This window comes from Sapajus apella, unplaced genomic scaffold (genome assembly GCF_009761245.1).
Source record: "Sapajus apella isolate SASKATOON/1434 unplaced genomic scaffold, GSC_monkey_1.0 scaffold7, whole genome shotgun sequence".
NCBI lineage: Eukaryota > Metazoa > Chordata > Mammalia > Primates > Cebidae > Sapajus > Sapajus apella.
Genome location: NW_022436947.1, coordinates 19825869 through 19853691, shown reverse-complemented (window position 1 = coordinate 19853691; position 27823 = coordinate 19825869). Strand labels below are relative to the sequence as shown.

The 27823-nt window shown below is 37.5% G+C and overlaps 1 protein-coding gene across 1 annotated transcript in view; it reads left to right on the top strand.

Annotated features, from left to right (window-relative positions):
• Positions 1-24896, top strand: part of CPED1 (cadherin like and PC-esterase domain containing 1) — a 306287-nt gene extending 281391 nt beyond the window's left edge. The window contains exons 23-24 of the mRNA XM_032276171.1: positions 341-487; positions 22855-24896. Of these exons, the coding sequence (XP_032132062.1) occupies positions 341-487; positions 22855-23067 (360 nt within the window). The 3' untranslated portion in view covers positions 23068-24896. The remainder of the gene's footprint in view (positions 1-340; positions 488-22854) is intronic.
• Positions 24897-27823: the final 2927 nt, after the last annotated feature.

Below are 27823 nucleotides of genomic sequence, written 5' to 3'. Positions count from 1 at the left end.
TTAAATTTGTAGATTGCCTTAGGCAGTAATGTTGATTTTTAAATCGAGAATTTTTGATATTTTGATGAGTCTTTGTGGGCAATAAATTTAACCACTTTTTACTGAAGAAGTTCAAAACTGTGTGTCACTATAGATATTGTTGTTTTACACATACATAAGTGATTACATGTATGTTTTGAGTAAAAAAAATTAGAACACATCTTTATTTAAGAAATATATGTGAAATTTCTTGTCTTACACTATGACCAATCCCAGTAAAACAGATATTTACATAATTTCCAACTAAAGTATTGAATCATAAAACAATCCTCTGTTAATAAAAATTCTGCTTTCCAATCAGACTGAAGTACAAAACTTATGGAAAGAAAATTTGATTATTCTGGATACTGCAAAAAAATATGGCTATGAAGTAGTTGACACATTCACCATAACAATGGGACGATACAAGGAGTTTCTACAGGGGAAGTGTGGATGTCATTTCCATGAGGTATTTATGCTGGCTCTCTGAGTTTGATAGCTTTTGATTTTTTAAAATTTGTTGTGTCTTTAATTGTATTGTCAGTCTTATTTTGCATGAAACAAAAAACAGTGTGAGGTGGAGATTAAACGGTATGTTCATCATCACTCAGCCAAGGCATGTAGTAACCACAGCTTTAGCTCTACCAAATGAGGTGTTAAAAAATGTATGTTTGTTTAGACACTTCAAAACTAGGACCATTGGTCATTGCAGGCAGGAATATGGGAACCTGGAGGTCACTTAATTTATCTAATAGACTTCAAGGCTTCCCATCAGAAATTGAATCTAAAAAAAAAAAAAAAGTGACAAAAATTTTCATTAGCAGCAGCTTACAAAACAAATTTACTTGGTGTGCTAAACCAACGAATGACCTTCTTTCATTGGCTTGTCCAGTGCATAGCAGGAGGACCTGTTTTTTTGAGTAGGAGTTTTTTCCCTCCCCCAGGGTGAAAATAATTTTATTTTTAACCTATAAATAGGCTAAGCTGATAAGGTAATAGCCTAAAACAATTTTATTCTTTTTCCTCCTGTCCTTTTGCACCCTCTGTGGATTACTTCCCCCACTACCCTTGACTAAAAAAAGTCTTGGGTAGGACCCATAAGTTTAACACCACTTTCAGATAACAAAAGGTCTCCAGTCACCTTCGGGCATAGGAGTATCACTTCAATGCTAAAATTGTCCCATTCTGGGTCGTAACTACATAAGTCATTTCCCTCCTCAGTGTAGGTTTCCCTCAGTCTCAAAAGCCCAAATCAGGGGAGAGGAGGCAGGAGACTTCTTTGTCAATTCCATATCTTTCTTCTCTACTTTTCTATCTTTTTCTGCATTGGTCAGAATAGAGACGGGATGCTAAGGACCAGAAGAGTCTTATTTGAAGGGTACAAGCATAACCCAGTGATGTGCTCTCTGAGTCTCACATGCTACTTCTTTCTTTGATGAATACTTTTGTGAATTGCCTTGAAGAGCCTCCTTCCCACCAGCAGAACTTTCTGTCTACAGCTTCCTTGATGGCAGTAATACCTCTCCTCCAGCTAGATTCCTTTATTGGCTCCTTGGTATCCAACTGTGCATCTCTCTGTTGAGGATCACGTTGCCCCTCCATGCATCCTTTTGAAAAATATTCAAAATGGCATTAGGCTTGCTATACTTTGAACCAAAGAAATATATACATTTTTATCTACAGAAATATTAATGGATCCTTGCTCTGTTGTTGCTGGAAATACAGTTCATTCCCAATGAAGCTTTCTTACCTTCTCTGCCCCCTTCAAGTTGATCTGTAGCCACAGTGTATCATACCAGTTCTAATGCTTTCCAAACCCCAAGAGACATGTGTTAGGCTCTCTTGAAGGCTCCTCTCACTTGGCTTATGGCAAAAATGAAACAACACCCCAGTGGGGAAGAGGACCACAAAACATTGGAAAGCTCACACAGAAATTCCATCTTTTTCTTCCTGTTTGTCCCACAACTCTTTTGGTGAAAGAAGGATATGGGAAACTGGATTTTTCCATACTTTTACAAGTATTGCATAGGTTGTCCAGAAATTACTTGTAATATGAAATTTTTTGGCTACTGTTAGTGTGCTGTAGGTTTCAGGAATTCAGCTGAAACTGAGATGAAAAGTGCCTTATTTTATCTTTCTATCAGATATTGCTCACTCTTTCTTGCTTGCCTTCTTTTGTAAACGAGGACGCATTCATTAGTGGATTAACTAGTGAGGTGACAACTAAGGTTTCCTTCTGATTCTCTTTTTCAGCCCTTAGCTGACTATCAGAATCCATCTTGGGGGTCAGGCGCGGTGGCTCACACCTGTAATCTCAGCACTTTGGGAGTCCAAGGCAGGTGGATCACTTGAGGTCAGGAGCTCAAGAACAGCTTGCCAGCATGGTGAAACCCTGTCTCTACTAAAAATACAAAAATTAGCTGAGTGTTGTAGTGGGCGCCTATAATCCCAGCTACTGGGGAGACAGAGGCAGGAGAATCACTTGAAACCTGGAAGCAGAGGTTGCAATGAGCCAAGATTGTACCACTGCACTCCAGCCTGGGTGACAGAGCAAGACTCCATCTCCAAAACAAACAAACAAACAAAAAAAGAATCCATCTTAGTCCCAAGAGTCTTACAAATACTAAAAAAGTTACTGACACTGCAGTGGTTGCTCCGTATGATTTATAGGTGGATTTACATTATCCTTTAACATGACCAAATGGAACTGCATTTCAGAGAAGTGAAAGCCTGCAGCCATAGAAAAGAACATGACATTTTGAATTTTGACGTAGCAGCTTGAAGCTGAATCGTGCTGTTACAGAACAGATTTTAAGCTGTAGGATACTGCATGCCTACTAATGTCTTCCACAAGAAAATATACAACCTTTAGAGTACTTATCCTATTTGCAAAATGTCAAGACTTAGAAATGCAAGGGCAGTAGCCTGGAACAGAAAGAAGCAAAGATCTGACAGCTGAACCAGCCCAGGATCACAGCTTGCTACAAAAGCAAGCCAGTGGTTGCCAAACTCATAGAAAACAGGGTTTTTGAAAGACAACATACAGAATGGTTTTGTTCCTCTTTTAGAAAGGATTTGTGTTTATTTATTTATTTTTACATAATGTGTCTTCAATTCATATTTTTGTGGAAAGGTGTCCACTTTTCTTTTTTTTTTTTTTAAGCTTTTGTGCTGTGAAAGTCTAAAGAGGAAAACGCCCTCGAATGATTTCAACATGACCCCGATTAAAAACAGAAGACACCCTTTCCATATAGTTACATTATGTATATCACCTACCACAGCAGCAACCAGTTCACATTAATAACCATGGTATTCAAAAAATACAAAAAAGACTCTGAACCATCAGCACTAGAATATTGGCTTATAATTCTTATTAACTAAAACTATCCTTAACTTGCATAATAGAAGTTATGGTGGCCTTCCAGGATGTGGCTCAGAGCCCAGCAAATATGTCAAAATACCAGAGCAACCCAAAGGTTATGAATCTTATCAGCAAATTGTCAGCCAAATTTGGAGGTCAAGCATAATGCCCTTCTGATAAATAAAGCCTTTGCTGAAGGAAAAGCAACCTAGATCACCTTATGGATGTCGCAGTAATACAAGCCAATGTACCTCTGACCTTCTCATCAAGAGAGCTGGGGTGCTTTGAAGATATTCCCTACTCCTCTCCCCGAAATGCAGCTGAAGCATTTTACAGTGGTTTGCCATTAGGGTATTCATTCAGATAATGTTTTCCTACTAGGAATTACAAACTTTAAACACTTTTTAACTTTAAAAATATTTAAAACAAATTTAAAGGGAAAATAAAAAAACAATGATTCAAGCATGTCAGGTAAAATCATTTTGCTTATTTGACTTTATAGTTTTGGAAGTGTAATTATCACAACTTTCTTTTTCTTAACTCTATTTCTGATGTAGGCTGTCTTGATAACAAGCCATGTAGGTCTCCCCCAAATTATCTCAATTGATTTCAGAGTAGTGCTTTCTATTTTGTTGTTTTTTTGTTTGTTTGTTTTGGTTTGTTTTTGTTTGTTTGTTTTAGACGAAGTTTTGCTCTGTCATCTGGGCTGGAGTGCAATGGCGTGATCTTGGCTCACCACAACCTCTACCTTCCAGGTTCAAGCAATTCTCCTGCCTCAGCCTCCCGAGTAGCTGGGATTACAGGCGTGTGCCACCACGCCCAGCTAATTTTTGTATTTTTTTAGTAGAGATGGGGTTTCACCATGTTGGCCAGGCTGATCTCAAACTCCTGACCTCAGGTGATCCACTCGCCTCGGCCTGGCAAAGTGCTGGGATTACAGGTGTGAGCCACCGCACCTGGCCTATTTTGAAGTTTTCATGTTTAAGCTAAAATAAGCTTCTGGGAGCATTTGCCTTTCCAGTCACAACATACAGCTGATATGATCATCTTTCTCAACTGATTCCCTTCATCATAAAGTCTCTAAATTCATTCATCACTTAGGCATAATTACTGTGTAACTCTTGAACAATTTGTACCATTTGTACCTCAGGAAGTCTCTAGAGCTGACACTAACATTTTATAATGTTTCTAAATCATCACCTAACATCTTAACAGTAATGTAATAGCAATGTTAGCTTATTAAAAACAATCCAAAAAATCTAAAATTCTTTTTAAAGGGTGATTTGATAATGAATGCAGCAAGCTGGAAAAAAAGTTGATTACTAGCCTCATGTCTAAAAAGTTAAAGGGGAAAAATTCTGTTGATAACCTTTTTTTTCTCCTCTGTGCTCATTTTAAGAGCCTGGCAAATAAGTCTTACCATAAAGTAATAAGAAGAGTTGAAAAAATTGTGTTAGAACCATAAAAATTCTGGCTTGGGGGCCTTTTATCTTCTAATGTTCAATTAAACTATTTCCACAATAGATTCAAGGATAGCTGAGAAGGATTGGTATAATCATTACAGTAAGATATTGATGTTATTTCTTTGGTTTGTGGTTAGAATTCTATCATAGACACAACAAACTTGCTTCAGTGAGCTCTCACTGCCATAGGTGAGATTAAAGGTCTTGAGGTGTTTCTTTCATCTGTCAAGGCAACGAAAGAGAATATGTTGCCACTAAGAAACTATAAACAATTTCCCAACTGGTGTGCATCAATTTAGACTAACATGTTCCTGCTGATTAGAAAAGCAGGTGTTTCTTTTTATGAGTGGAAATGAATTACATTTTCCCAATGTTTGCATAGGACAACAAACAGGATCCAGGTAGCTCTTGCCCAAGAGAGAGGTTTTGGATGGTGCCTTCAGTTATGTGGCAAACACCTACTGTGAACAAGCTAAAACCTGGAAAGAATATGGTAATGTTATTGACACAAACCTGGCTGCAGATGGGACAAATCCGCAACCAATTGTTATGTTATTATTCATTAGTCTAATAGGTTACCCAGGCCTTATATAATATCTTCCTTTTCTGGCAAATGTAGCTACAGCTTTTAACTCAGTCAACAAAAGACATCTGGCATCAAACCACCACTAATATCAGCAGTTTCCTTTGATTCTGGTACCATAGAAAGAAAAAAAGAAGGGAGTTTCAGTTCTTTGTCAGAGATGGTTTCCCACAATTAATTAATCTTAACCCAATAGTCTTTATTATTTAATCTTAATTAAATAAACAAAAGATTATTTGGCCTAGAAATGAAGTGTTTTACTTTCTCCTTTAACCTTTACAAGTTTATTATCTAAATACAATTTCAAAATTAAAAAAAAAAAAAAAAAACCTTCAAATTCATCTGGTAGATAAACTGAAATAATGACTTTTAGGAAAAAAAAACAAAAACAAAAGATCCAAATATGGTTAGCATAGTTAGCTGATATAGAAGAACCCAGGATTTAACTTTCAGCGTGGCTATTTTTAATGACTTAGTATGGAAATTTAATTCAATAGATATTTTTTAGTATCTACATAAGCATTGTACTACTGCTGTAAGTGAGTTAGAAGAGCATTCTATAAGACTTCCATAAGCATCTCAAAATCAACATGTCCTCAAAGGGAGAATTAATATTTCCTTTAAACTTTCTTCCCCTTTGGTGTTCCCTAATTTACTCTATCACACTGCCATTTATAAACTGGAGCCATCTTTTACTCTTATCTTTCTTCAGCCCCTTCACGACCCCTAACCAGCCAGTTACCAAATCCTGTATACATGCTATATATTTTCCATGCCTTTCTCCTACACTCCATTCCAACTGCCTTGACTTTGTTTATTCTTTTAATGAATCATTCAACATTTATTTTGTGAGTCCAGTTCTTGAACTAAACAGTAGTAATATAAAACTAAGTAAGACATACTCAGGACATTGCAATCAGGGTCAGGCCTAAAAACCCATATTATGAAACAATACATTCGATAGCCCATCAGATATATGAATAGGATATTGTGATAAAACCGAGAAGGGGCACTCAATCCGAGGATTAAGTGTCTCTCCTTGAATAACCATCCAAGTTAATTGTTAAAGGATGAACAGGACTTAATCAAGATAATAGGATAATGGTGGAAGGAAGGCCAATGCAACCCCATAGGATAACGTGAACCAAAGTAGCTCTGAAATAACCTGATGTTCTCAGAATCACAGAGAATCCTGTAGATAGTAGAATATCAATCACAAAAGGATATTTGAAAAAAGTAGGCGAGGGCAAGATCATGGTAAGCGCTGGATGATCCTATAGGTGATCGAGACCCACTGACAGGTTTTCAAGAGAGGAATGAGATGGTCATGGTTTTGTTTCAAACAGTTAAGACTAATAACAGTGAGGACGGAAGATTTGAAGATGATCAAGTTAGAAAGAGAAGTTAGTAGAATTTTTTTCCAGAAGTCAGGTGAGAGATGGTAAAGGTCTACCCAAACCAGGACAGAGACAGCAAGTTTAAGACAGAAGTGGACAAAAGCAAGCCTGGTTTTAAAAAATGGTACCCGCAGATCTTATTTATGGCATGCAGGAGTGGGAAGAATCAAAGATGACTCCTAACCTGAGTGATGGATTAGAGAGCTAAATTGGAAGTTGAGACAGAGAATAACTGAAAAGACATTGTCTTAGGAAAAGATGTTGAGTTCAATTTTGAACATGTTGTGTTTGAGCTGCCTGTAGGACATCCAGGTGGAGATCTCCAATGGGCAGTTTGATATACAAATATGACACTGGGGGGATGGATAGGGATGGGAGATAGCAAAGGGAGTCATCAAAAAATAGATAGTATTAAAACCATGAAAATAGATCATCCAGAGAAAGTGAGTAGAGTGGATGAGGAAGAAACTCCTGGAAACACCAGTATTTCAGCAAAGTCTAAAGAAATAGGAGCATTTGAACTTAAGCAAAAACTCATAGCAGGAAAACTCTAGTAGAAGGTAATGCCATGGAAAGCCACAGAATAACTGTTTGTAAAAAGGAGAGATGGAGACAGGGTCAATGTTGCCAAATGTAATAGATCTATTAAGGGAGGATTTCAAAATATTGTTTATGGCAAGAGGGTGAGGGGTAGGGTCCTTTCTGATCATCTTGCAAGTGTTTTTGGTAAAATGTTGGGGCAAGAATTAGACTAGAATAGATTGAAGAAGCTTTAGAAGTAAGAAAAGGAGCTGATAACAGCTTTCAACAAATAAAAAAAGAAAGGGGGAAAGATAATGGATTTAAAGGAGGAAAGACTTTGGTATGCTTTTAAACAGAGGGGAAAAATAAATACCAAGAGATAGAAAAAAATACAAGACAGAGAAGGACAGTTGGAGAAAGGCCCCTGAGGATCAGGTTGAGGATTCAGGTAAACAGTGTGTGGGGTGGCAAATGAACATGCGGGGGAGAAGGAACCCTCCTTCCCTATTATTGATTTCAGAGTAGTGTTTTGTTTTGTTTTTGTTTTTATGATTTCTTTGCCCTCAGCTTTTGTAATATTTTTATCTCAGAGCCTCTAATGACAACTACTTGAATCCATCCTTCTTACCCCCTACTAGGAGAATGTTCCTATACTTCAAATTTGGTGTTGTCATTTAAAATCTTTTAATGGCCTTGTGCTGAAGATGAGTTAGAGATTCCTACACTCCTTTTTCAGAAATGTAGTTTCAAACAGTTCTTTCTGTGTAAAATGTTTAGTGCTCATTCAATCATCTGTAAGTGCATTCTAGCCTCTGCTACTAGCTGATTAGATTGGAGATCAGTGCCCAGAGAGAATGAATTCATTGGTCATGAGGGAGCCCGGCCTTTTCTGAGATGACTTGGTACAAAATCCTTTTCCAAAGGGAGCACTCTATATTGAATGGTGATAACACCAATTTTATCAGGGCATCTCTCTTAAGAAGGATAATTAAATGGAGGATCAACAAACAGTGAAAGTAACTTAAGTTGAACTACTATTATGACTCCATAAGGCAGCTATACTTCCCATCCTTTGCAATACTGAAACCTAGAATGTCAGTGTGGATCAAAAAGAGAGGTTGACCCACAAACTCCTTCTTGTTCTTTGCAATCAACCCTTATGTCAGGGAGTTTATTACTGGCCTTTAAGAACCAAGCTAAGTCAGAGTTTGAACTATTTTGATTAGCATTTCCTACATTAAGGTTTAATGTTCTAATTTGGTGAAAACAGGTTTTGTGGTTTGAGAAATACTGAATATGCCTCCACCTTATGGGCTCTCAGATAAAAAATTAGTATTTTAAATAATCCCAGAAGCTCTTACACTAAAGAAGCTGGTTAGCTTAGTTTGACCCAGTTTTTCTCCAGCATTTCTGACCACAGAATCACTTTTCCTTTTTTTTTATTACAACTATTAACACCCCACTAAACACACTTTGAGAAAATTGGCATAAGTATAAGGTCTAAAAAATCATGCATGAAATACAGACTAAATGAAGCAGATTTACCACAAGCATTTATATTCTCTTCCACTTGAAACCCCAGGAAAAATACTTTAAAGACATAAAGCTACTCACTTACCCCCCAACCCTCTGCCACAAAGAAAAGACAAAATAAGAAATAACTCGTAACAGACAAGAAATCTGAATTCATTTGAATTCGTTCTATGAAGTTTGACTGAGTAGGCAACATAAGGTACAACTGAAAGTGCCTAGCGAAGAGAAATACCAGCTGAGGGTGAGGCATACTTGCTGCTCAGATCCTCATAATGGTCCACAGTCTAAAGGAACCTAGTGCTGAAAAAGATAAGGCTGAGACATGGGTCAGAAAACAATGGTTAAAAGTCTATGTGCAAAACTGGTAGACCCCTGAGTTCCTCACCCCAGCCCATACAGTCAGGAATCTACATCCTCACATACAATATCTTTCAAAATGGAACTGCAGAAAGTCTGGACTCAGAAACACAAATATAGTAAAGAATAAATTAATCTAGAGGCTGAAAACAGAAAGATGAAGGTAAAGTTGGCCTGTGAAGGGAGGAGCCCCGAACTTTTCCCTAGACCTCCTAGCGTTCCATAGTCATACATAGGATGCCTCAGACAGGAGACTGGAGAGCTCTTCTGACAAGAAACTGAATGACCCACTGGAAGATCTTCTTTATAAAGGCCAGAGTAATGTTGAGCAAATTCCTACAGCGAAGTCAGTAGTTGGAACTGTTAGTCCCCACACAAATTGTATAACATTTAGTGCCTTAATCTTAAAATATTTAAGTTCAGGAGAGTTAGATAGAAACAGATGCCTGTGTATTAAGGTTCAATAGATTCCAAGACCCAAGATGCACATCTAAATAGAGCAAGAAAAGGATTAGCTTATAATCAGACTAATAAAGGTCATTCCAATAGTATAAAAATTCAGTAACATAGCCACTTGGGAAACTGAGTTTAAGACAGGGGAATTTAGTATCTAGGGAAATGCATGAGAGCGTAAGATATAACCAACAGTTTAATATTAAATTGCTAAACTTCTGGTCTGGACCTCCCTACAATCAGTCTCACACCTCAGTGCAGAATTTGTTCCCAGAGCCAACACTCAGCTTTCTCCAAGGGCAGGAGTTACAAAGGCTCAGCTGTCAGAGTAAGAAGGGCTGGGGATTAGAGGAAGGGTGGGAGACAGACAATATGCTGACTGTAAATCTGGAAACACCAAAACAAAACAAAACAAAACAAAAAACTCATTCCTAAAGAAAATTTTAGTCTTGCCCCCAATCCCCAGCATCTTTGACGGATTCAGAAATTGGATTCCCTTCAATCAAAACATAGTTTATTTCATGTGGCCATAATTAAATATTTGGGGGCTAAGCGATGAAATGAAAGAATTCCCTATTATCTGTCAAAATTGCATGATGTCCTGAAGAGAAATTATGAGTTATAAGGACTGACTTCTAGCTATTGTTTGCTATGTTATTTTTATTCCACTTTTGTGAATTCTTAGGCTACTTTTTCAGCTGGTCATAATTTGGTGACTGGATCTTGGATTGAATGCCATCTGCAGAATGACTATATCCAACATAAAGTACTTCAACAGTATATGTTTATCTTAAGACTAGCACATTTGCCTAGCCAATCTCATGTTTTCCAACCTCAGAAAGCCATTTCCCTGCCTCCTCTTCAGACCCCATCCGTTATCAAGAAACATATTTGTAATCAGAATAGCCTCTAATCTAGTATAAGACAATTTTGGAACGCTCGCACTACAAAAATTGTTTTCTATTTTATTCTGTGGATTTGGAACCACATCAGAAGTGCTTTGGGGGTTATTCAGGTCAAGATCAATTTCAAGAAAGGTATTTGCTTATAATCTGCCTGACACCTTTCCAGTTCACCAAGCCTTCCCTTTTGTACTGGCTTTTTGGAAATTCAGAGTTATTTTTAGATGCAGCAGTTAATTGACATGGCAATACACTTGTTCTGATGACTGTTTATGTGAAGCCAATTTTGATTGGTGAAGTTACCTACATTTAATAGTAAAAGTTGCAACGTTTTGTTTTGTAATTAACACAATTGTTTGTTTGTTTGGGAAGTCTTGTAATTCCCATAGGCCGAATCCAGTCAAGTTGAATTGTGGCCATTTTTATGACTTCAAAAATGTCACTGTACCCACATTTTTAATGGTGTAGAGATGTGGAAAGATCTATAATTATAAACTGGGAAATCACTTATGGTATAAGGAATCCATAAAAAAGTAAAAGTTACCTCTATACTCCAAAGCACAGAATTTCAATTCTTACTACAATGAGTCACAAAAAAGTGTGATCATCTATATAACCTATATGATCTTACACTTATAACACTCTATTTTAGCTCCAAAATTGTTTTCCTAAATTTCTATAGTCAGTATATTAAAAATATTTGTCTTTGAAACACTGTAATCTTTACTTGAAAGTCTTACATGTAACTTAATTAAAGGTAAACATTGCTGTGAGAAAAATAATTTTTATTATAAGACTATAGAACAATGCTGATCTAATAGGTTATCACACTTCATGGAGATCAATTGTCTTTCACAATCTCTTCCTACTTTTAAATGTACTTCAACACAGCAAATTCACATACACACACACAAAAGCACAAAAGTGAAGAGCAGTTACTTCAGATTAGAGTGACAAAATAAACATTGTCCTTTAACACTCATATTTAACATAATACAAACATTTGCCAAATCTTACATGTATATATTATTAACCATATGTAGTAGCTCCTTTCCCCTTAGAGACACATGTCTCTTTGTCAGTGTCAAGTCATCTGCACCCAAATTTAGAGAAGCATTTGGATGTGCCAAACTGTTAGAATTTGTTTCTGATTAAGGTAACCACTGTATGCAAACATCTGAGGCCTTTTGTCTCTGTGTCAAGGCCTAAATCTTTCAGTGATGTTTTCTAATGTCTCATTTTTGTTGTTTACTATAATTACTATGCCCCAAAGGTAACCTAATGTGTATTGCAAAGCAGTTCTCTTTCAAAGTCACATTCCAGTTGACACTTTAGTTGGATTTTAAGAACCCCAAATGGCTCTCTGACTTTGGAAAGGACCCAAATGGGCACATTTCCACACATGAGATCAAAGGAAAGGAGCAATTTGCTCCTTATTGTACAGGTATCAAACATCTTTCACTGGCATAACATTTCCAAACCTTAAAAATGTAGCTGACTCCTTTTTCTCCACTTTAGAGCTTATAAGAGTAAGTAAAATAAGGTAATATTTCGAAACTCAGGGACTCAGAAACAGCAGTTTGACAGAAATGCTGGACACTGAATTTTACACATACATTCAAAGGAATAATAGCTGTGTGAAGAGATAATCATGCCCACCATAAATTAGTGCTAAGGCTTTTGAATGTACTAAGGAACTATTCATAACATGGAAACAACATGGTGCCTGACCTTGGGGAGCTGGTCTCAGACAATGTCTTTGAAGTCACTTCATTCTTGTTCTTACTTCAAGTATCTCAGACATGTGTCTTTATATAGTCCCCTGGAGGATAGGGACCATATCTGAATTACTCCATGTGTTTCCTGACGCAGAGAACTCTGAAAATTGAAAGATGGATAATATATGGAAAAAACAAATCATTAAATTTTAATTTGACAAGATACAGATTCATTTTGTTTCTCTTCTGCTTTTTCATTACAAAGGATTCTATGAATTCTTGTTCACTATAACAATTAAAAATAAGTATATACAATAAAAACAAAAACTCCTTTCTTCTACATTAGAGACTCAATTAGCCCTTTGGTATGTAGTTCCATTTTAAACTTACATCCTTGATTTTAATCTCATGCAATTAAAAGTATTAGGACCACATTTATGGTCACTGGATTTATCTAAGATTGGGCTTTATGTAGAACTACTTATTTCACCATAAACATTTTAGGAAATGGTAGTTTAAACCTCATTTTAATTGGCAATGTGAATTTTCCTATTCTTCTATCTCAGTATTGAATCCTTCTTGTACTTAGCTTTTAATTTGTATTTTTCCATCAAGTTCTAGAAAGCTATCCACAAAGGAATTTGCAGCCTTCATCTAGACAAGAAAACAATAATATAAGATAAAATGTATTTGCCAGTTTAACTAAAATGTATTGAGCATGCAATGAATTCCAGCTCCTGTTTAGATTTCTAGCCACTGAGAGCAGGGAAGAGAGACACACAGACACTTTAAATACAATATATGTGACCCCATTTACCTGGACTCTGTTTCTCATCTGCTCATGTTGGAACTTTAACTCTGTGTAAGTGTTACAGGTCCTCCCCAACAGGGACTCTGGGATAAGCCCACTCCCAGAGTGGGTCTCAAATCTGCACAAGTCTCTGTGCAAAGCTTTACTGTGTCCTTTTGTATATTCTCAGTTGGAGGGTTTCCAAAGCCTGGGCTCCAATGAGTTACACTGTTTAGTCAAACACTTTTTTCAGCATTTACTTATAGTTGCTCATAATCATGGAAATCAGGTAATCTCACTGTATTAGTCTATTCTCACACCGCTATAAGCACATACTTGAGACTGGGTAATTTATAAAGGAAAGAGGTTTAATCGATGCATAGTTCAGCATCACTGGGGAGGACTCAGGGAACTTACAATCATGGCAAAAGGGGAAGCAAACATGTCCTTCTTTACATGGTGGCAGCAAAAAGAAGTACAGAGTTAAGTGGGGGGAAAGCCCCTTATAAAACTGTCAGATCTTGTGAGAACTCACTATCATGAGAACATCATGGAGATAACTGCCCCCATGATTCAATTATTAATACCTCCCACCAGGTTCCTATCATAACATGTGGGGATTATGGGAACTAAAACTCAAGATGAGATTTGGGTGGAGACACAGGCAAACCATATCATTCCACCCCAGCCCCTCTCCAAATCTCATGTCCGCACATTTCAAAACATAATCATGCCTTTCCAACAGTCCTCCAAAATCTTAGCTAATTCCAGCATTAACCCAAAAGTCCAAGTCTAAAGTCTCATCTGAGACAAGGCAAGTCCCTTCCACCTATGAGCCTGAAAAACCAAAAGCAAGTTAATTACTTCCTAGATAAAATGGGGGTACAGACATTGGGTAAATACACACATTCCAAATGGGAGAAGTTGGCCAAAACAAAGGGGCTACAGGCCACATTCAAGTCTGAAATCTAGCAGGGCAATTATTAAACTTTAAAGTTCCAAAATAGCCTCCTTTGACTCCAGGTCTCACATCCAAGTCATGCTGATGCAAGAGATGGTCTCCCACAGCCTTGGGCAGTTCCCCTGTGGCTTTGCAGGATACACCCCGCTCCTAGCTGCTTTCACAGGCTGGCGTTGAATGTCTGTGGCTTTTCCAGGCACGCAGTGCAAGCTGTTGGTGGATCAACCATTCTGGGGTCTGGAGGACAATGGCCCTCTTCTCACAGCTCCATTCAGTAGTGCACCAGTAGGGACTCTGTGTGGGGGCTCTAACCCCACATTTCCCTTCTGCACTGTCTTAGCAGAGGTTCTCCATGAAGGTTCTGCCCATGCAGCAAACTTCTGCCTAGACATCCAGGCTTTTCCATACATCCTCTGAAATCTAGGTGGAGGTTCCCAACCTCAATTATTGTCTTCTGCATACCCACAGGCCCAACGCCATGTGGAAGCCACCAAGACTTGGGGCTTTGCACTCTCTGAAGTAATGGCCTGAGCTATATCTTTGCCTCTTTTAGCCATGACTGGAGCTGAAGCAGCTGGACCACAGAACACCATGTCCTAAGGCTGCAAAGAGCATGGGGCTTTGGGCCTAGCCCACTAAATCATTTTCCCTCCTAAGCACCCAGACATGTGATGGGAGCAGCTGCCATGAAGATCTCTGACATGCCCTGGAGACATTTTCCCCATTGTCTTTGTGATTAACATTTGGCTCCTAATTACTTATGCAAATTTCTGCAGCTGGCTTAAATTTCTCCCCCAAAATGTGTTTTTCTTTTCTGTCATATCATTAGGGTGCAAATTTTCCAAACTTTTAAGTTCTGCTTCCTCTTGAACATTTGCTGCTTCGAAATTTCTTTTACCATATACCCTATAGCATCTGTCTCAAGTTCAAAGTTCCACAGATCTCTAAGGCAGGGGCAAAATGCCACCAGTCTCTTTGCTAAAGGATAACAAGAGTCACGTCACCTTTGCTTCAGTTCCCAACAAGTTCCATATCTCCCTCTGAGACCACCTCAGCCTGGACTTTAATGTCCATGTCACTATCAGCATTTTGGTCGAAGCCATTCAACAAGTCTCTAGGAAGTTCCAAACATTTTCCTATATCCTTCTGATCCTTCCAAACTATTCCAACCTCTACTTGTTATCCAGTTCCAAGGTCACTTTCACATTTTGGGTATCTTTACAGCAGTGCCCCACTACCAGGTACCAATTTACTGTGTTAGTCTGTTCTCACACTACTGTAAGGACATACCCAAGACTGGGTGATTTGTAAAGGAAAGAAGTGTAATTGATTCACAATTCAACATGGCTGGGGAAGCCTCAAGAAACTTACAATCATTGTGGAAAGCATGGTAGAAAAGCATGGTGGAAAATCATGCTTCCTAGCAAACACATCTTTCTTCACATGGTGGCAGCAAGGAGTAGTGCAGGGCAAAGAGGGGAAATGCTCCTCATAAAACCATCAGATCTCTGGAGAACTCACTCACTATCTTGTAACAGCATGGAGGTGACTGCCCCCATGATTCAGTTTCCGCCCACCAGTCCATCTCATGACATGTGAGGATTATAGGAACTACAATTCAAGATGAGATTTGGGTGGGGATATGGACAAATCATGTCACTCACATTTGTAGAGGTGAGACATGCCAAGTTGCATCTGAAATTAAGTAGAAGACACAGCCTCTGGGTTCTTTCCCCAGGGGTTTCTCAGCCTCTTAACTAAACAAGCATGGCAGGAATGCCTGCCTGTCAGTACATTACACAGGCCTATGTATTACTGAATCCCTCAGTCCAAACCTGGGATCCTCCTAGAAGACACACTACTTTTCCACTGGCACGTTTTCTCTTACCCGTGGGAGATTCTGAAGAGTTATAAGAGGAGTGGCTGATCAAATTTGATTTTTATAAATCCAGTTAATATCTAGGATGATAACAGGATTATAGCTGTGCTCAAGAAGTTGGTGGATGGCAGCAATGGAGAGATGTTAGAGAAAGTTGTCACTGGATGACATGCATCCACAAAGAGCAGGATTGAAGGCTGCAGATGGAAAAGTGGTATCCTTGAAGTAGCACTAGGTGTTCAGAGAAAACCAACTACATTTAGTGTATTAGTCCATTTTCGTACTGCTATAAAGGACTTCCTGAGACTGCACAATTTATAAAGGAAAGAGGTTTAATTGACTCATAGTTCAGCATGGCTGAGGACGCCTCAGGAAACAGAAGTCAAAGGGGGAAGCAGGCAACTTCCTCACAAGGTAGCAGGAAGGAGAAGTGCCAAATGAAGGAGGAAGAGCCCCTTATAAAATAATTAAATCCCATGAGAACTCACTGTCATGAAAACAGCATGGAGGAAACAACTTCCATGATTCAATTACCTCCACCTGGTCTCTCCCTTGACATGTGGGGATTATAAGGATTACAATTCAAGATTTGGGCAGGGACACAAAGTCTAACCATATCACCTGGGATTTAAAGATCATAAACCATGGTAGGACGAGTAGCACCACCATGAGTGCCACCCTTTTATAACCCCCAGATACTCCCGCCACACACACACACACACACACACACACACACACACACACACTCACACACACAAACACACAACGGTTGTGGTGTCTTCCTGGAGAAGCAACATTTTAATTTTGGCAAGGAAGCCAAGGAAACCTTCAGTGATGTTGGTGACTCTCTAAGATACTTTGCTTACCAGGAACCAGAGAGGAAGGACCAAGTTTGTGACCACTAGCACTCCTTCAGTCAGCTGATGGTAGACTTAAATCATAATGAGTCATAATTGTAGACTCTATTCATAGTGACTAATGAATACCTGCTATTGAAAGTCTCCTCTAATTACTTTTTTTTCTTTCCAAATGGTCTTAACTATTTTCCTACAGTTATTCTTTAAGATGTATTTTAAAATTTCTTTGTCACATTTTCCCCAAATTCTTCTGTAATTACAATTGGAATAGCACTTTAATTAACTTGGGAAGATTTGACATGACATGTCTGCATTTGTTCATGTGCCTTTTAATGATTCATTAAACTTTTTATATATTTTTCACCTGCATCCCATATATCACTGTTGAATTTAGTGAAGTTGTTTCAGTATTGTAATGGGATCTTTTTTCTAATATATTTCTTACTAATTATTGATAGACTACAGAAAAGCTATAAAATTTTCAAATGTTAACTTTATAATTAATTAATTTTTAGTATGTTACTTGGATTTTCAGGGTAAACAATCATACAGTTACATATCATTGTTTGTTAATTTTCTATAATGAAATATTTCATAATATTGAAACATTTTGCATTCATGAAATAAATTGTACAGGCTAATGACATAGCATATAATACTATCAGATATTTTGAATGCTCCTGGATTCAATTCACAATAGCATTTTGAAAGGAATTTTTACATCTACATTTTGACAAATCAAAATTGAACTAATTCTCTATATACAGATAGAACTCAGTATCAGGATGATAATGATTTAACGTAGGGATTAGGAAACATCATCTTTGCATTTTTCTACAAAATAATTTTCAAGGGAAACCAAGTGAATTAAGTGTTGTCGGGCCAATCACTGGCCTGGTCATGAAGCGTTCCATCTTGAAGAATGTATGGAAGCATTGGCCCTATAGAAGGATTAGCCTGGTCCTCCGAATCTACAGGAGACCCCATCATCCTGATTTCCTTTGTCAGACATCAATTTAGGGATCTCCAAAAAATAGAAATAGATTATCAACCTTCCCATTGAGATCTGTCAAAATAATGACACTACTCCCAAATGGAAGCCATATGCTTCAGCAGATACACTCAAGGTCTGTGTTTTTGTATATCCCATTTATGGATCACATTTAAGATTGTTGTAATCATCTACACCAGCATTATCCATGGTTTGCAGTGCAACTTAAATTCAATCCTAAAATCACACAAATATTAAAATAACATTTAAAGAACTATAACCTTTTGCATTGAGATGAAAATAACTTTTTTATTTTGCATATAATTAGTATGCAGACCATCAGACACTTGCAAAAGCCAGAATTCTAGATAAAATTGTATAAACAAAATTAACCCTATTTTGGCTTCAGAACACTGGAATAATATTATTTCAAGGTCGAATGTTATATTTATGCTTAAATGTTTCCTTAAATAAACTTCCTGAAGACTGTTCACTAATCTTGCTGTGAGTACAAACCTCCTCCAAAATGGACAAAACTTTCAGGAAAGCATTGGTGCACCTCTCCTGCCTTTCGTATTTAGAGTTACCATATAGCCAAATAAGAGTGGAAAGAGCTGTACACGGTAGAAAATTTCAACCCCAGGACCTAGAATATTAATCAGTAGTTAACTGCAAACTGAGCTCGAAATTACAGTCCACAGGGATTCCTCGATACAACCTGCTAATTTCTCTAGACTTCTTTTTTTCTTAGAGATTTTATGCTCATCTTTAATGTGCCATAGTTCATTTTCCTTTTTTTTTTTTTTGAATTGTGTATTTATTTGACATTTACATACAAAGTTGTCATCATTCATTACCTACAACATTTTTTTATTTATTTTTTTTTTGGAGATAGAGTCTCACTCTCTTGCCCAGGCTGGAGTGCAGTGGTGCAATCTTGACTCACCACCACCTCTGCCTCCCAGGTTCAAGTGATTCTCCTGCCTCAGCCTCCCAAGTAGCTGGGATTACAGGCATGCACCACTACACTTGGCTAATGTTTTTTAAATATAAACTTTAAGTTCTGGGATACAATGTGCAGAATGTGCACGTTCACATGTCATGGTGGTTTGCTGCATCCATCAACCCATCATCTACATCAGGTATTTCTCCTAATGCTATCCCTCCTCTAGACCCCCACCCCCAACAGGCCCCAGTGTGTGATGTTCCCCTCCCTGTGTTCATGTGTTCTCATTGGTCAACTCCCACCTATGAGTAAGAATTTGCGGTGTTTGGTTTTCTGTTCTTGGGTTAGGTTACTGAGAATGGTTTCCAGCTTCATCCATGTCCCTGCAAAGGACATGAACTCATTCTTTTTTATGGCTGCTTAGTATTTCATGGTGTATATGTGCCCTATTTTCTTTATCCAGTCTATCATTGATGGGCATTTGGGTTAGTTCCAAGTCTTTGCTGTTTTGAACACTGCTGCAATAAACATATGTGTCTTTATAGTGGAATGATTTATAATCCTTTAGGTATATACCCAGTAATGGGATTGCTGGGTCAAGTGGTATTTCCGTATTTCCTGATTTGAATGTTGGCCTGTCTTGCTAGGTTGGGGAAGTTCTCCTGGATTATATCCTACATTGTGTTTTCCAACTTGGTTCCATTCTCCCCATCACTTTCAGGTACACCAGTCAAACATAGGTTTGGTCTTTTCACATAGTCCCACATTTCTTGGAGTCTTTGTTCATTCCTTTTCATTCTCTTTTCTTTAATCTTGTCTTCATTCTTTATTTCATTAAGTTGATCTTCAATCCCTGATATCCTATCTTCCACTTGATCAATTCAGCTATTAATATTTGTGTATGCTTCGCAAGGTTCTTATGCTGTCTTTTTCAGCTCCATCAGGTCATTTATGTTCTTCTCGAAGCTGGTTATTCTAGTTAGCAGTTCTTGTAACTTTTGTCAAGGTTCTTAGCTTTCTTGCATTGGGTTACAACATGCTCCTTTAGCTCAAAGGAGTTTTTCATTACCCACCTTCTGAAGCCTACTTCTGTCAATTCATCAAACTCATTCTCCATTCAGTTTTTTCCCTTGCTGGCACAGAGTTGTGATCCTTTCAAGGAGAAAAGACATTCTGGTTTTTGGAGTTTTCAGCCTTTTGCACTGTTTTTTTCCTCATCTTTGTGGATTTATCTAACTTTGGTCTTTGATGTTGGTGACCTTTGGATGGGGTTTTTACATGGGCTTCCCTTTTGTTGTTGTTGATGCTATTGCTTTCTGTTTGTTAGTTTTCCTTCTAACAGTCAGGAGCCTCTGCTACAGGTCTGGTGGAGTTTGCTGGAGGTCCACTCCAGACCCTGTTTGCCTGGGCATCGCCAGCAGAGGCTGCAGAACAGCAAAGATTGCTGCCCACTCCTTCCTCTGGAAGCTATGTCCCAGAGAGGTACCCACCAGAATCTAGCTGGAGTTCTGCTGTGGAAGGTGTCTATCAACCCCTGCTGGGAGATGTCTCCCAGTCAGGAGCCATGGGAGTCAGGGACCCACTTGAGGAGGCAGTCTGTCCCTTAGCAGAGCTTGAGCACTGTGCTGGGAGATCCACTGCTCTCTTCAGAGCTGGCAGACAGAAACGTTTAAGTCTGCTGAAGCTGCACCCACAGCCGCCTCTTCCCTTCAGTGCTCTGTCCCAGGGAGATGGGAGTTTTATCCATAAGCCCCTGACTGGGGCTACTGCCTTTCTTTCTGAGATGCCCTACCCAGAGAAAAGGAATCTGGAGAGGCAGTCTGGCTACAGTGGCTTTGCCAAGCTGTGGTGAGCTCCACCCAGTTTGAACTTCCAGGTGGCTTTGTTTATACTGAGGGAAAAACTGCCTACTCAAACCTCAGTAATGGTGGATGCCTCTCTCCCCACCAAGCTGGAGCATCCCAGGTCAACTTCAGACTTTCAAACCAGTGGATCTAGGCTTATTGGGCTCCATGGTGTAGGATCTGCTGAGCAAGACCACTCAGGTCCCTGGCTTCAGCCCCACTTTCAGGGGAGTGAATGGTTCTTTCTTACTGGCATTCCAGCTGCCATTAAGGCATGAAAATAAACTCTTGCAGCTAGTTCAGTGTCTGCCCAAACAGTCACCCAATTTTGTGCTTGAAACCCAGGGCCCCGGTGGTAGGCACCCAAAGGAATCTTCTGGTCTGTGGTTTGTGAAGACGAAGGAAAAAGCATAGTATCTGGGCAGGATAGCACCAACCCTCATGGTACAGTCCCTCATGGCTTCCCTAGGCTATAGGAGGGAGTTTCCTGATTCCTTGTGCTTCCCAGGTGAGGCAATGCCCCACCCTGCTTCTGCTTGCCCTCCATGGGCAGCACCCACTGTCTAGTGGGTCCCAGTGAGATGAACTGGGTACCTCAGCTGGTCCCAATGATGAACTGGGTGCCTCAGTTGGAAATGCAGAAATCACTTGCCTTCTGTGTTGAACTCACTGGGAGCTGCACACTGGAGCTGTTCCTATTCAGCTATTTTGCCAGCTTCCCTATTTGTTATTCATTTATATAGACACCCAAAACATCCTTATCAGTACTTTCTCTCTTTCCCATTCTCTCTTTTTCTACTTCCCAGCTTTTCCCCAATCTCTCTTTTGGTCTTCCCTTTGCTCTCTAGTGCTAACAGCCTGAGTTTGATTAACCCAATAATTAAAGTTGATAATTATATGATTTCACCAGGACAAATTATGTAAAATGTACAAGTAGATTATAAATGTAGCCTCTTTGTTTGGATGTCTTTACATATATACATATGTAAAGTAACCATGAATGAAATCACTAGAAACTAACAATATATTTGGGGAGAGAATTTAGTAGCTTGTGGTGGGGAACTAGCAAATAGGAATAGGAATAGAAACAGGAAATAAAATTTTATTATATTCCCTTTTATGCCTTATGAATGATGTTTCTTAACACCACTGTTCTCTGTGGTAGGCAGATCTATGCAAACCTACCTTCAGAAGCTCAGGAAGCTAAGAGGCTGAAGACAGGCCAACAAATCTATTTTCTTCTAAAGAAACATTTAAAAGGGACTTACAAACAGAAGCCATGTCTGTGTCTCAGGTGGCAGCAAGACAAGATGGTGGATCCCTGCACCATTGTTGCCCCAGACCAGGGCTTATATGCCATTGGAAAATGGTGATTCACAGGGATGTGTAGGAAGACTGAAGCATGAAAACATCAAGGTTGTTTTGACCTAAGGGCAGGATATAACATAAGTCTGCTCTTACACAAGGAACAATAGACATACTGGAAATCTTACAGACCTTCCCAGGATTGGGGTTAATCAGAAGTCAACATGGTGTATTGGCATCCAAGATGGATTTACTTTAGCCTTCTATTCAAAAGAAAAATTAAGTCTAAAACTAAATCTACATTTATATCTCCAAATATACAAAGTTATTAGCTTAACAGTACACAGGCAGCTCTCCAGATTCCATAAGATACTAAGTGCCCAGAGCAACAAAACCACTAAAAATAACAGTTAGCTTATAAGTCTGCAATGGAAAAAATATTTTTCTTTTCTCTGAAAATAGTTTTAGTTGCCATTTTATAGAAGAGTGCCATGACAGGTTTAGGGCACCATGTTTGAATCATTGGCCCGGCAAAGGCACACCAGTGCCTTTCCTATTGTGGTGCTCTGTCAAGCTGTATGTTAGGACACCTGGTCTGAAAACACACACACACACACACACACACACACACACACACACACACACACACACACAGAGAGAGAGAGAGAGAGAGAGAGAGAGAGAAAGAGAGAGAGAGAGAGAGAGAGAAAAGAGTGGTAGAGAAATCATCTGAAACTGTTCCTTAGTTGCATTGGAGGCAGCTGCAATGAGGTAAGAAAAGTGACAAAGTTGAATTTTAACATTGGTTTTTTTTTGAAGCATAAGTTATGGCCATTCTTGGTTACGTAAGTCATATTCATGCCCCTTTGGCAACATCTGTGTGGCAGAGATGCGTGTTCAAGTCTGAGAGTTAGTTATACAGGGATCAGATGTTCTTGATTTTGCCTCACAATTTTCTTGCTCTTCATTTGCAGGTAGTGAAATCAAAATTATCCAAAGAATATCACTTTATTAAAATGAAAAGATCAAGAAATCATGTCATAGGAAGATATTTCAGCAATCAAAGCAAACTACAACAAGGCACTGTAACAAATTTTCAATCACCATATCATGTCAGAGGTCCAATAAATCAGGTTTGTTCTGAAATCCTTCTCAGCAGGATGTGTACAAGTAAAAGGACTATGTAGGCTCCCTGCAGGAGAACTGAATCTGGAGCTGGAGACAAGCTACTCACTTGGACAATGGTCTAGGAGCCAAGCACTGTGCATCACACACATTTGGGATTGACCACACAAGCTTGTGCACACCAGCACATGTATGCACACCAGTACACACACAGCTAAAACAAAGCAATGATAACACTTTTTCTTACAGCTTTATGAATTCAAGATGTGACCTTGAACACCAGTTCATTTCACAGTGAAATATATAACTAGAAAAACGTTACTTGAAACATAATTTTTAACCAGAACCACTGTGGGCCAGATATGGCATTGTGATAATAAAGAGAAATATAAACACTTGAATTATGTGAAAAAAAGGATAATGCTCTTTTGTCTTGTCTTACCATCTCTATAGGTACATCAATATTGAAAAGGAGAAAAACCAGTTACATTCCACTGGCACATAGAGGTTGTGCTTGCATTCATTACCAAGAGAAAATGTGGTGTTTATGATGGCTTAGGCTTTGTGAATCTAATGCTTATGAAAAACATTTACTCCTATACTTTTTTAAATTTTATTAATGAAAGGAAAAGAACAAGAATGTTCCACAGGGAACTTGAAGAGATTCTGTGAGAGAGATATAAAGCGAAGTATTTTATAGTTAAAACACCAATATATTTAACTTTACACTTCTTGTGTTTTTCATAAACATTCCCTCTTGTCCTGTCTGTAAACTTGGATGGGTAACGGCAGTCTGAATTGATGAAATACATGATTTTAAAGTGAGCAAAAAAATGTAGTTCCTCATGTATTACTTTATTACGTTTCATTGATGATATTACTCAAATCTTGTGTTTGCCGTTACAGCCCTATGTAACTTAAAATTACAATTACATGTTATGTAAATACTTTGCAAAGGATTATGCATTCTCAAATCCACAGGAATTTTTTCCCATCAAGCATTTGCATATGCCCACAAGTAGTATTATGTTACTAGAATCTATATTATGATTTTCCTGAGCAACTGTATCCAATCCAAATTTAGAGTAGACATAAAATTTTTATTTTAATTAAAACTGTGGCATACATATTATACATACCTAATTCTAGTAGTAAGAATTAGGTATGTATTATTTGTATCTCTTCTATCTGTTTAGGCTCAAAATGGTAAATTTCTTTATTATACAAATGCTTTGTTGTGAGATAACATCACACAGTTACTGGATTTTAAAGGTTTGTCTTTTTTGGGGTAAGTGGGAAGCCGATAGGTTTAATTCAATACATGGCTGAAATTACCAAATGTACAAATACCTCAATTTCACTACCATACTAGAAAAAAACACCTATTTTGATTGATCAATTCTTTTGTATGAATATCCACCTCCTTTAAATACTCTATTTTTATATATATTTTTATATGAAGATAAACATGAATTTATATTTAACTGTCTTAAATTATATTTACATAAATGCAAATATCACTTGATATAAACAATACAAATCTGCATCTTACATATGATAGTTTTTTTCAGGAGAATGATGCAGAATTAACTTTAAAAATAAAAGACTTTTCTAGTATACACTTAAATGCAAACATCATTTTTAGGTTTTCAGTGATTTTTTTTAATGACACAAAATGTTACCAATGTATGCAGCCTCTTCATCATGTTTTAACATATTGTGTACTCTATAGCAGTATTACAATCAGTATTTCTTGTAATTTTCTTTTGACCTAACCATAATCATCTGACTGAGGTTAGTCTGGTATGTACCTCTGCACTGCTGAAATAATAATGGATTTTAGAAACAATTGTAATAATATCATTAATAAATAAATGTCTTACTAGTAATAGTCTGTGTTCACAGAGTATCTTTTATTTTCTTTTTTACTGAAGATGTACAACCATGCAAACAGTGACCACTTGGCAGGGATATTATCATGTGGATTCAAGTATTACAGTGTGGTTAAACAGGATTAACTATATTGTTCCTTCTAAGCTTAATATTGTCTAAGTTTGTGATCAGGCGAACTCCCCACTGTGCAATGACCAAAGTGTTTGGAGATAATGTAATGTTGTGACAAGCTTTTTAAAAACATTAAGAAGAAGACACTAATGCTAGGAATCATTTTAATTGATCCTTAACGAAAACTGCATTTTATTTTACCTAGGTGTATGCATATGCGTATACTCATGTGTTTGCATGTATTTAACAAGTTCCTAATTTCAGTGGGAGAAAAAAATGGGAGTAGGTATTTTAGCTTATTTTTAGATGTAAAAGTTACAGGAAATGTATTATTTTGGTAAGAATTTATTAGAATCCAATCCAAACTAAACTAAAAAAAAAACATTTATAACATTAAAAGTCAAGAATAACTGCATAAACATTTGCAAGCATCACTGTTGATCTTGTGTGTGGGTGGGCGTGTGTGTGTGTGTGTGTGTGCGTGCGTGCGTGCAAGTGTGTGTGTTTAAAGGCACAGTATACTATTTGCCAGCCACCCAAGTAGGTAGATAAGATCCTGCACAGACATGAAAAAGAAGGGCTCACATTTGCCTACTGGTTGGGTTTATATTTGGGTCATTAAATCTTCCTTGTGTTATTTGCCCACATGCCTAGAAGTCTTCTCTATAGAGCAGTGATTCCTACTTAAGAATTTGTTGGAAGAAATTACTGAGTTTTGAGATCAAAATATTTCCCATGATGTTTATAGAGGAAAAAAACTAATAATATTCTGAATTTGAAATGTCTTCTTTTAGAGCCCTTTCACTGAACAAATCCAAGAAGAAATATAGAAATGGCTCAAAATTATGTAACCCAGTAAGAGTTGTTTCAAAGGTATAATGCTTTGGTAGAGCAGGAAGGGGTGTCTAATATAGTGGTGAGATTAAGAGCCTAGATACTTAATCAGGGTTAGGATTTTATGAAGTATTTTCCAAAGGGGTCCTTCATGTGAGTAAATGCTGAAACAATTTCTTCATCTAAAATTTACCTGAAACTTTATCTTATAAAAAATCCCCAGATTCATCAAGACCAGTGGCTATTACTGTATTTAAAATAAACAAAAATGACCAATGAAGCTCATATAAACTGATAACTTCAAAAATACATACGTGTTCAAGCACAAAGTGATAGCATAGCAGATTCCATTTTGAGTGGATCAAGGACTAATTGCTCTCCAAATGCTACTGTAGTTTTTTTTTTTTTAATGTGTACATAAAGTTCAAATGATTTTTATTGCTCTTGGAAACTAAGGCATTTTAATAGATCACTTCAGCTTAAGGGGATGAACCAGAAGTTGTTCAGGAACCCCCAAAGACCTACTAAAGACAATAGGATACTGCCAGCACCTACAAACAAGCTTTTGTATTTGGCACAACTTCCAAGGTTTCATACTGTCAAAAAGCCTTTTATCATGTTTTTATTGCTGCAGTAACTGCTATTATCAACTTCTTATTTCTTTGATGATTCATTCACTTGGTGTAGGGGGATGTAGAACTCATTTTTTTTCTCATTCATATAGACCATGCAGTTCCTCTAAAATGGTATCCCATGTGTTTTCTTTATGTTTGCTGAAATGTAAAGAATTTCTTTTATGGTCCTATTAAACATCAGATCACTATGCTTTAACACACTACATACATGATCAAATATTATTGTAAAAACTTATCAAGAGTATTTAAATTGTGTAAGTCTATTTGCAAGTTAAAAAGAAATTATTACTTAAAACCAACTAATAGTAGTGGCAAAATAAAAACTGTCACTTCTGGGAAAACACCATAAAAGAATTCCTACAGCGTAGTACTATTTAGGTAGCTTAGGTTTTAGATTTGATTTATGTTGAGTGATGTTTTCTCCCAAGTCTGTAGCACTCTCTGCAGAGGACTTTTTAAAATTCTGTTTTTCAAATATTTTTTTTCTAGCCCTTTTTGTAATTCATCTGGGAAAAATATTGTATTATAGATTAGATATGAATAGACATTTAATATCTCTAACCAAGATGTCTTCTTAGGTGATTTATGTGTAGCATCACATGACTCATTTTATTATATAAAATTTAAAAAAATTATACTTTTTTAATATGAAAGGGTAATTCCTGTGAAATCCATTAAACTGTTTAGATATGTTTTAAAAGCAAAATAATTACAATTGATTATTGTTACATAAGAATTCAGAAGTAACATGGTTTCATAAATACAAAATGTATTCAATTGATTCTCAACTATATAGTGACTTATTTTATGGTTGGCTGGTGAAGTGCATCAATTAGATGTAGCTTTTAGCGATAACTATACAGTTTAATGATGATGGTATGTGATTTATTTATGTATTTTGTTCAATTGTATTTCCACTTTCTTTTTTATGATAAACCTTGTTCAAAATATCCTGATTGAAATTTCATTGTATGGCATCAAGGTAAACATTTTAATTTTCTTTCCAGTCTCAAATTTTTTATTTGGTCCCTAATTGGTATGCTTTTAAAATTAAATCATAAATTTGAATATTAGAAAACAATTTAAGGACACTAAAATGAAACAAATATATGTCGTAACTTGTAATATAACCAATACTGAATGTAATGCAGCCCCAGATAGTCCATGAGGTACATCACAGTCAGTGAAGGATTGAAAGGAAGCTACAGCATAGGCCTTCATATCAGGAGAAATGCTTCTCCACTGGGTTTGGGGATGGCTGTATATGAGCACCTTCCTGCTACCTTTGACAGTGCTTGGATATCTCTCTTCGGCCTCTTCTCAGCATGCAAATCACATTGGAGGG